The sequence below is a fragment of the Nestor notabilis genome, unplaced genomic scaffold (assembly GCF_000696875.1).
Source record: "Nestor notabilis isolate BGI_N333 unplaced genomic scaffold, ASM69687v1 scaffold16816, whole genome shotgun sequence".
Lineage (NCBI taxonomy): Eukaryota > Metazoa > Chordata > Aves > Psittaciformes > Psittacidae > Nestor > Nestor notabilis.
In genome coordinates, this window is record NW_009931708.1 from 1 (window position 1) to 10,893 (window position 10,893).

General features: G+C 40.0%; 1 protein-coding gene across 2 annotated transcripts; it reads right to left on the minus strand.

The window, feature by feature from the left end:
• Nucleotides 1-1,256: 1,256 nt before the first annotated feature.
• Nucleotides 1,257-9,017, minus strand: LOC104401026 (phospholipid scramblase 1-like). Of its 2 annotated transcripts, none has more exons than XM_010016038.1 (7): nt 8,978-9,017; nt 6,856-7,025; nt 5,737-5,779; nt 4,450-4,670; nt 3,542-3,703; nt 2,530-2,691; nt 1,257-1,292 (listed from the first exon to the last, which is right to left on the minus strand). In XM_010016038.1, the coding sequence occupies exons 2-7, from the start codon at nt 6,982-6,984 to the stop codon at nt 1,257-1,259; spliced, it is 753 nt and encodes a 250-aa protein (XP_010014340.1). In that variant the 5' UTR covers nt 6,985-7,025; nt 8,978-9,017. The 2 variants fall into 2 exon arrangements, with proteins under 2 accessions (XP_010014340.1, XP_010014341.1); XM_010016039.1 differs by having other exon boundaries at nt 6,856-7,016; nt 8,978-9,014.
• Between the last annotated feature and the right edge of the window lie 1,876 nt (nt 9,018-10,893).

The window sequence follows — 10,893 nt, forward strand, 5'->3', positions numbered from 1 at the left end:
CTCAGGATATGGTTGGCTTTCTGGGCTGCAATAGCACATTGAAGCCAGCTCATGTCAAGCTTCTCATCAACCACCATTCCCAAGTCCTTCTCTGCAGGGCTGCTCTGAATCTCTTCTCTGCCCAGCCTGCAGCTGTGCCTCGGATTGCCCCAACCCAGGTGTAGGACCTTGGACTTGTCTTGGTTAAACTTCATAAGGTTGGCATCGCCCACCTCTCAAGCATGTCCAGGTCCCTCTGGATGGCATCCCTTCCCTCCAGCGTATCAACCGAGCCAAACAGCTTGGTGTCGTCAGCAAACTTGCTGAGGGCGCACTCAATTCCATTGTCCGTGTCACCGACAGAGATATTGAACAACACAGGCCCCAACACCAATCCCTGAGGGACACCACTTGTTACTGCTTTCCAACTGGACATTGAACTGTTTACCACAACTCTTTGCATGCAGTCATCCAGCCAGTTCTTTATCCACTGAGTGGTCCATCTATCAAATTGATGTCTCTCCAATTCAGAGACAAGGATGTTGTGTGGGACAGTGTCGAACGCTTTGCAGAAGTCCAGGTAGATGACGTCAACTGCTCTGCCGCTGTCCATCAGTTCTGTAGCCCCATCATAGGCGGCCACCAAATTGGTCAGGCAGAATTTCCCCTATACAATTTTACAGTGATTTTTGATAGTTCTCTTCACTTAGATCACTGAATCAGAAAATCAGAGAATAACAGGTTGGAAGGGACCTCAAGAATCATCTGGTTCAAACTTACTTTGGTTTGAATGTATGTGTTTGATAAGAGGTTGGAAATGACAGAATGTGAACACCAAGGTAAAACTACCTAAGAATGATACACAGAAAATGATCAGGACCTCTTTATTAGGCTCATTGCTTGTAATGATAATAAATACAGAAGTCCTCTTTTTTTTATTAAGTAAAGTAGCTGTAAGTACTTATTTTGCAATTCCAAGTTTCTTGGCAAAAAAGGTTGCTATTTATTTCTATAAATTACTGTTTTGATTTGTACAGACAAAGTGTTCTTATTTGAATATTACAAATTATTTACTACAAAATTATTTACTACCCTTTACTACAAAGAAAAATCTGCAACAAAACATAAAGCTTTTAGTTTATGGAAATATAAACTTGTGGTAGCACAAGATACACATTTCTTACATTCTTACTGGAGCTGTGCAATCCACTGGAAAGTTGGGAGACTTATGTTCTTCTTCTATATAAAACTTTTCATTGCCAAACTCCTGTTCGCTGTTAGTTATCACCACCATGCTCAAAAAACATGAAGTCCTAAGAAGGCAACAAAAAGCAAATGAAACAAACACTTCTTAAATGTGATTCTTAGTTCAGAGATCACCTGGTTGCTTTGCAAGGCATTCAAAGCACCTTCCTCTCAGAAGCCTTACAGATATGAAGATGATGGGGGCACCTCCCTCCATCTCACATTACCTGGATCTCTCAGAATAGGACACCCACAGAGAGAGAAAGAGGTGGTGAAAGACCTACTTGGAAACTTTAAATTATCACTAGCCAAAGCTGTGCTCCATTTAAGCAGGATTCCTGCCCTGGCTTTGTTAGACTTGACTCAGTCCCTTCAATTTTACCTTAAACTGGAGTCCATCATAATCATGACTACCTTTAGTTTACATCTGGGAACCCCGATTTCTGTGTCTGAAGTCCTGGGTTGCTCACACTCACTAGCACTGTACTTCATGCCCATGGTAGCGCCTGAACAAACACAGCTAAGAAAAACTGTTTCATGCACAGAGCTGTTAGAGGCTGGTGAGAACGTTCCAAGCTCAACGTGCCCCCCTCCTCTCCCTCTGCAGCTCTGCCAGCACAGAAGCAGAGTACTTTTTGAAATGGTACCTGATACTGAATTGCATAGGTAAGTGGAAACGTGTGTTGCATACTATTTTCAAAGAGCAAAGTGAGCTGCATTGCAGTATTTGCCATGACAGAGTCAGAGAGCAGCTGAAAAGTGTTATATTGAGTTAGATGTGCTTTGCCTCCACAGAAGTCCCTCACATTGGAAATTACTCCTCTGAGAGCATTTAATCATGTTCAGCTCAGTGCTTCACGTACTTCCAAGAAGGAGAGTTGGGAGGAAATGGCTGCCACATTCAGCTGTCCAGTTCATCAGCTCAGCAGGCTGCTCTGGTTTTCGATGGGTCTCTTGGTAATTGCTGATGTGCACTTTCATGGTTTCACCATCCATATAAACACGCTTTCCTCTATCAATGTAATGTTAAAGACTCTGTAAAGAGTCTTCCCTTTACAGGGTTTCTCAGTCCCATCAGATATGTAGCTCTTCTTAAATACAATTAGCACTTCATGTAGTCTAGAACAAGCTTATTATCTGAAATAATTCCTTGTTGCCTTCTGTGGTCAGTTCTACACATAAGAATTTTGCAACAATTTGTGGCCCATTTCAAGAAGCTCAGAATCAAATCCTCCAACAGTTCATTTTGAACATACAAATGAAAAAGCCAGTTCATACTCAAGTACTAGCAAATGACAGACTTACGATAAGGAAGCAAGCACCGATCATGACAGCTTTCATTTTTACATCAAGGTCCATTGGGAATGTGATTCCAAAGTTATCCGCATCTGTAAAGGCTTCTTTCAAAAATCCAGTCCACTGCTTAGAAATCCGTCCAACAGTAGCAGTCTCACCCACAGATTTCACCTAGTTAAATAAAAAATGAAAAAACATAAAATGTCATTCATAATATTCCCAAATCATTTTCATGACAGATCCATGTGAAAGCTACAGATTGTGTTATTTGAATTAATGCAGTCATTGAATGTAACTGTACCAAAGATGAACCCTGGCTCTCAGAAAGTCAATCTTAAATAGCACAGACATGAACTAAATTCTAAATCTAACTGCGGAGTTCAGTGCTTTAATGTGTTGGAAGACAACTACTGCACACATGCACACACACTGCTGCTGCTGCAAGTTTTGTCTTTAACCAAGACAGCAAATTAGTTTCTCCTGCCATGTATCAGGTGCTGCTGAAGTGAAAATTAAACAAACTACGTTCTTCTGTTACAAAACTAAGAAATTAGTCCTTTAGTACTTCCTAAAGTTAGATGCAGTTGTAAGACTTGCAAAACCTAATCTACAAAATAAAATTACACTAAATTTGCTTTAGCAACTATTTGCAACATCATTTTAAATATTAAATGATAGACTAGTGTATCTACTAATTAATGTGTATGAAAATAATGATGCACTAGTCACTATTATTTTTAAGTGAAAGTTGTAACTCTTCAGTCATTCAAGGGAATTAGTCTCACTGATCCCTGATGACTGGCTTTAAGACATAATTTCTGGAAGTTTTTCTGGTATATCTAGAGTAATCTAGATATCTAGAGAAATGAGTTGATCATACTAGCATTAAAATATTCTGTACTAATTACTTAATATATATTACAGTTCAGTTGACAAGTTCAAGCAACAATTCAAGCAACAAAATACTATCAAACTACTACCTGAAAGAAGCTACAGACAAACAACTTTTAGCCCTGCATACCTCAAAATTAACATCATCACAACAGCTGCAGGCAACGCATGGGCCAGTAATTTTCAGTATATCCGTTCTTTTGTCATCTTGAATGGTAAACTTTGGCAGGCAGGCATGCCAGTTCTGGACAACATAACCAACTGGTGTTCCTGGAGGTGCCTGAACTTCTATCTTCACAGGAAAAAGAAAACCTCCAAGTGAGCAGTCATGCTTTCATAAGCTTGTTAGACAAACCCCACCGTAACGTACAAACCAAATGCAACTTATTTTTCCACAACAATCTGGCTTTCCAATGGATGAAGCTGCATGGGATTTTCTATGAATGTTTTCAAAAAACTGCACACAAGTTTCAGACCTCATACACATCTGCAGTATAAAGATCAAGTCTAATGGAAGAAAGGCTGTGAGCATCCTGAAGGCATTCAATGAAGACATTACAGGATGCAGCTACTACAGATCCCTCAATAAGAACCTCAGATTTGAGGTTTCAGAAGTTGCATCACCCCATAATTATTTTAATATTAAAAAGCTCATCATCTCATGTTGAATTTCACTGTAGGTTTCACAGCAGCAGTAAAGTGAAAACTGTAGCTGTTACTTTGTCAAAGCCATTGCCATTTGTCAAGTCCATCTCCAGCACAGATTTTGGTAATGGCCACAAGTTCCATGACATGCTGTTTAATTGAATTTTTAATTTCCATAATCAGAAATGGCCAGAGTGAATCTGAGTGTTGCAGCAAACTTGCTTCTTCCCACACCAAGGACCCCATAAGCAATTCCCACAGCTCTCTCTCCCCACAATTTACAGGCAAAACCTGACTTGTTTCACCTCACCTAACTCAAGACAGCTCCACCTTAAAACCACACAGATGGACCACATCCCATGTGAAGGAAGAAAGTGAGAGGGAGCAACTCACTTCCTGTAAGCAGCAGGGAAAGCAGCACAAAGAACACCGGAGGGGTCTCCGCAGCGTTATCACCTCATGGCCCAGGTTGTCTATAATTCGCATGGTGAAGGGTCGTGATGGCCCACAGCAATTTCTGGTACAGCAGTCAGTGTCCTCTGCTGCAAAGTACACCCTTTGCCCCAGTGTATTCTTGATTTCGTATTTGTTGTTTGTTTCAAAGCAAGTCAAAACTGAAAAACAGGATCAGAATGGTTAAATTTCTGAGGTGCATCTGGTCAGAAAAGTCACCATGCTAACTCTAAAGCTACCCTTTCACAAGGCAGGCCTCCCTCAAAGTCTGTCAGAGGTAGGTACTGGAAGTGCTGGAGAAGGACCATCGAGCAGAGCAGCCTGACGGAGAAATTCAGAGAGGAGAAGCTACCATGCACACAACAATGCAGAAAGAGCAGAGAGATGTCCATCACCCTCCTCCCACCGGACAGGGACACTTATTGCCAAAGCGAGCACCACAATTACAAGTAACACAGCATGGAAGATTCCCAGTGAAGGAAGAGCTGAAGGGATGAGAATTAAAATGAAAACTTGTGAATTTGGGGGTGAAGCAAGAACATTCAAATAAAAAGGCCATAAAAAAAAGCCTCAAAGTCAAAATTCACAGCATCACAAATAGAAAACAACAAGAGCTAGGACAGAAATTTTTATTAATGTCTCTAACAAATGAAAGCACTCTTTGAAGCATTATGGAAAGAAAACGCAGCAACAGTAGGCATCAACTGAGATGAATGGTCCATTTTATTTATTCCATTTGAAAGACACTGATAACATGACTTTGATATTCTTAAAGTGAACGGAATGAGGGTAGTAGAAGGAAAGCAGTTCAATTCACTAAAACAGCAGGATTACCTGGAAACTAGATTAGAGCTTCATGACAGTCTATAAAGTTAGATGAAGTAAGAAAGGACAGAAAATAACATCTCTAAGTAGGGAAGAGAAGCAAGTAGAAATCATGTGAATTAACTAAATGGGAAGGGTGACTTCAGCTGTAACTATCTATCAAGATTATTCAGTAACATTGCTATGTATCTTTAAAGATACAGAACCAGCTTAAAATCCCCTGTCCTCCTACTTTCTCTTTTCTCTCCTCCACAACTTCTGCAGAAATTGAGACAGGTAACAGAGGCAGAAAAGAGAAAGGTGGTGATCCACCTTAAAAAGATAGCATCAAAGTCTAAACTTTATTATTTCATGGGATTATTGGATTTAAACATTTCTCTGCCATAAATACTTTGCACTTACTCTCAAGAAGTTCAATTTGTTGATGAATTAGTATCTGGTCAATCTGTTAATGGTTGAAAAAATTAAACAGAATAAATAGTTAACAAGTTGTAAATAAGAGAAACCTAGTTTCAAGAAGCACTACTGTTTCATTTCAGAATGCAGATTTATGGATCAATATATTGTCTAGAGGCAGATCATCTACTGGTAAAGCTGTGTAAGTAGCTCATGTACTCCCATTCTGTCCTCTGTCAAATTAGCAGAACGGTGTTTCAGGGCAGTGGAGCAGATGACAGAAGTTGTACCCAAGCTGGTCTGGCTACTAGCACACAGGGCTCAGGCTAGCTCAGCTACAGAGCCTGAGAGAGCCTCTGACACCACACATCGCAGCCACCTACACTAGGAGACTATACAGAAAAAAGCAGGAAAATAAGAAATTTTAGAGCTACTGCTCAGCTCTGAGAGAAACTCAGGATACATGGAAACTCAGGATAAATGGAAACTCAGGATAAATGGCCTCATGACCTTCCCTCACTGGTGCCTTTTTTTTTTTTTTTTTTGAGCAATTTGCAGATTTGGCAAAAATACATCAGTGTTAAGCCTTGATATTTGCTCCCAGTGATAAGATAAACTGTACTTTTACAGTACAAGGACATATTCTGCAATTTGGAAACCATTCTTATTTTGCTGTTAGCATTCTCTATGTTGTGAAGTCTGACTGGTGTCTCTGCTAACAATGTTACGAAGAGGTGTGAAGAAAGCACCATGTAGAAAACTAAGCACTCCTAATGTGCTACATTTGCACATATTATATACATTTATTATAGATACTTTGCCAAATCTCATTACATCTCACAAACGGTACCTTCAAAAATAGGAAAGATCTATGATAGCCCTGTGCTCCTAGTCCTTCAGCATCTCATTTGGCAGGAGAATACTGCATGAAGTGCTGCAACCATAACAGGCATCTCCACACTCAAACATGCATCAATTGCATTACAAAAGGCTTCACTTAGCAGCCCAAAAGCAGCAACTCACAGAGCTGCAACAAAGCCACATACTTTTTTAGTTTTTTCACAGATGCAGGCTGCTTCTCAGGTGAATACCTGTTCTCTGGGGAAGAAGGAAGGGTGCAGGTACCTGTGTGAGGTATTGCAGCCCAGGAGGGTAGTTGGGAAGAGAAGGAGGGATGGGCATCCAGATTGTCCCCTCCTGCACAATGGCCTGGTTCTGGATGGATGGAACAGCAAGTTCAGCTGGGTTTCTCATGGCCTGTACCTGAAAGCCATAGCTCCCTGCACCTGCAATACCTGGTGTGGTAGGAGAGATGCAGTTATTAAAGTTAGATGTTAGAAAAGAATTGCCCCATGGATCTTCAAAAGATTAATTTATTCACTATTTTGACCTATGAAGATCCTTATACCTACAATATATTTCAGTGAGGAATACTTTTGTGAAAAGAATTTACACTGGATATAGGTGTTCTAATCCCTTCAGACAAAACCAAACAAAATAAATGCATCATTCTTGAATACAGCAGAAATTTTATTCACATAAAGATAGGTAAATCAAAAATTATAAATAAATAAATGAAGGTCATTTCTAAATAAAGAAGACAGAATACCTTAAAATAGATGAAAAATACAGGCATTTACAAGTTGTCAGTTGAGCAAATGAGGAATTTTAAGACAAAGTGTTCCTGGAATCATGCCTTCTACTTATGTGGTAGGAAATGTCCTTTTAGCAAAGTTCATCTGCAGTTTTCAAATCATATGAATGTGATCTAAAACCTGCACTTTCCCGTTCTCTTTCAAAACTCAGGAAATCCACAACTCCTTCACAGAGGAGGTGCACAGTAAAGGAGGAAATAGTTCCACATTTTGTGAATGTCAAGTAAATCTTCTCCAGTTAGCACTCAATAGAAAAACAAGCTCTCATAAATCACTTCAGGGTCTAAATGCTCAGCACCCCACCAGATGGCACATGCAGCATTGCCTTGGTGCTCACAGCCCACCCTGCATCACCAGCTGAGCGCAGAGCCTTGATTGCAGCAACACAGCCTTTGTAGCTGAAGCTGCTGAAGTTGCTGTTGAAAGTTACAGAACAAGAACTGTATTTTTTCCCTTACCTAATAATTCTCTGGTAGGCTGTAGGTTTTCACTCTGAGAGAAATTTTATATTTTACTCAGAAGCAAGCACAGCACAGAAGCCGTAAAGCGTATTTTTGTAGAGCTGTCCAAAGACAAATAGTTCGAGATACTGACTTGTGGGTTTTAGCCCAAATCTGTTCAGCACCAATGTTTCACATTACATTCCAATACATGGACTGTTATATATGAAAGCTCACACTGTGGCTGTAAGCAGGACAGTACCTCAGGTGATATAAACAGCTATGGCAGGACACCCCACTCTAGAGAAGGATTCACCCTTATAGAATACAAAATTGCTTTTATGTCTGAGCACAGGCTTTGCACACTATCTACTGCTGTCAAGTGTAAGTGTACGCACATACAACTATTCAAAACAAAAAATGCCCCTGACCTTCATCACACAGGCAGCACATGCTCATTCCCTGCTGAAGCTAACTGTACTTGTAGACCTCAGATTGCTTCGCAACAACATGTGCAAGCTTTAACTTATGAACAGCATAGTAACTTAGGCCAAACTATTTGCATTTTATCTACAACTTATGCTTTGAGTCTGATTGTTAAGAGCTGGTTCTTCAGAAAGCAATTAGTTGCCAGAACATGAGAAACTAGAAGCACTGCATTTTGAATGTGGAGCAGAAAATGAAATAGAAAAGCAAATGAGTGCAAGGTATAACCACATGCAAAGTACAGCAATAGGGTAGGAAACAGGCACAAAATACATTGATTAGCAGAATAGCAGGAGGAAAACAATTCTTTCTTCACTTCTGGATTTCTAGACAAAAGTAAAGTGAAATACTGAAATAGCATATTAATTAAAAAATCTGATCATCAGCAAGAAGCTGCCACACATTAATTGCTTTGCATCAGTAACACTACCCTAACAAACTCTACACAGTAACCCCTGAGGAACATCCAACATTTTTAATTCCTACCACAGTTGGTACTGCTTAGCACCAAAAAGGAAAAGATGACTTTTCAGCAAAACAGAAGTTAACAGAAACTCTACAAAATTAACAGAAGTAATCAGAAATGGTCACCCTGGTGAAATGAAACCTCGTATTTCCCGTGCTTATTTCCCAATGGTATAGCAGATCTGTAGACAAGCAACCTACCTTGGTAAGTCCCAGGTACATGCTGAGGGTAGCCATAGGGGACTTGATATCCTGCCATATGGTTAATGTTTGAAAATCCAGGTGCTAGGTCAGGTTCATGTGCTGGAAGAATGGAACATACGCTCTTGAGTGTTGCTCATTTCCTCTTGCCCTACAGTGAAAAATCCCCAACACTGCCTCCTTTTCCAGAGTAGATGTAACAAAATTAAGCAGTGGTTTTCTGTATAGCAAAAACTATAACAAGCTTGTATTTATGCACAATATGTATATTAAACATCAGTATAATATTTAAGAACTTAAAGGGGTTCTCATCCTTAACGTGCAGAAAAAAAAGCAGGTGTTGCACATGATGTCATGAAGATGTCATAGAATCAGAGAATCATTTAGCTTGGAAGGGACCTCTTGAGATCACTTGGTCCAAACAGGGTCAGTTCACTGTCTGGACCAGAGATGCCTTTGTTCATTTATATTTAGAACTAGGCTTTAATACAAGGAATTGCCAGGGAACTGACAGGCTGCCCTCCTGTAGAGAACTGACTGGCAATGAGCCATTCTTCACTATATAAAACATTTTCTACCAATTTCTTCAAGTTAGGACAACACTAATGCCTCACCAGCAGACTCAGAGGGTTATGCATTTAAAAACATTTACCAAGTTCATTTTGTAAGCAGAAAGAACTTGAATTTCAAGATTATTTATTCATTTATTTAACTTTAGAAATCAAGATCTGAAAATGTAAGCTATATTTTGGAAATTATTAGATTTTAAAATGTAAATAATTTCAAGTCAAAACATACTCAGCAAAAACTCATACATATTTCATAAAATGAGGATAAGTAAACTAATAGGCCAGCTAGTATTGCTTGAATACTGTGGTGTTCAAGACGACATTTTGTTTATAATTTACTCACCTTGCATTGCCATGGATGTGTTTATAGCTGTTCTGAAAAAAAATAAAAAATTAAAAATTGGGGGGATTTTTAATACTATCCTGGGTTCAGCTATAGCAGTCACTTTTCTTTCTCCTTCTCAGTAGCTGGTGCAGTGCTGTGTTTTTGACTTTCAGTCTGGGAACAGTGCTGATAACACCAATGTTTTTAGCTGTTGCTAAGTAACGTTTACTCCGACCAAGGACTTTCTCAGTCTCATGCTCTGCCAGGGAGGAGGGGAAGCCGGGAGGAAGCAGAGACAGGACACCTGACCCAAACTGGCCAAAGGGGTATTCCATACCACAGCACGTCACGCCCAGTATAGAAACTGGGGAGAGTTAACCCGGAAGGCTCAGATCGCTGCTTGGGTCGGGCTGTGTATCGGTCAGCGGGTGGTGAGCGGTTGTGTCCTCTCCCCTTGTTATTCCTCTTGTCATTACTATTGGTAGCAGTAGTGGTTTGTATTATACCTTAGTTACTGGACTGCTGTTATCTCAACCCGTGGGAGTTACATTCCCTCCGATTCTCCTCCCCATCCCTCTGGGAGTGGGGGGAAGAAGAATGGTGGGAAGAAGAAGTGGGGAAGTGAGTGAGTGGCTGCATGGTTCCAAGTTACCGGCTGGGCTTGAACCACGCAAATACATACATGTAATTTCACACACGAGTTATTCAGACTAAACCATATGGGAAAGCTGAATTACAAATGCAAGCTAAAATAACTTTAAACATATCCACTTCCTTCTAGGCTAGGTCTCCACCACACTGTAAGTCTCAATTATCTATACCTGCATTCATGCTTTGAGTATCCTGAAATTATCAACTCGGAGGAAAGCATCAGGATGTGCAGTTATTTCATTGCACTGCAAGACTCCATTGTGCAGCCATTCAGGAACATCATGCAATTCATATGAACAAATTATTGCAGTAATTTCAGAGCAACTGGTTTAGTATATTGACGTTGACTACAAAACCTGCTTGGCTAAATC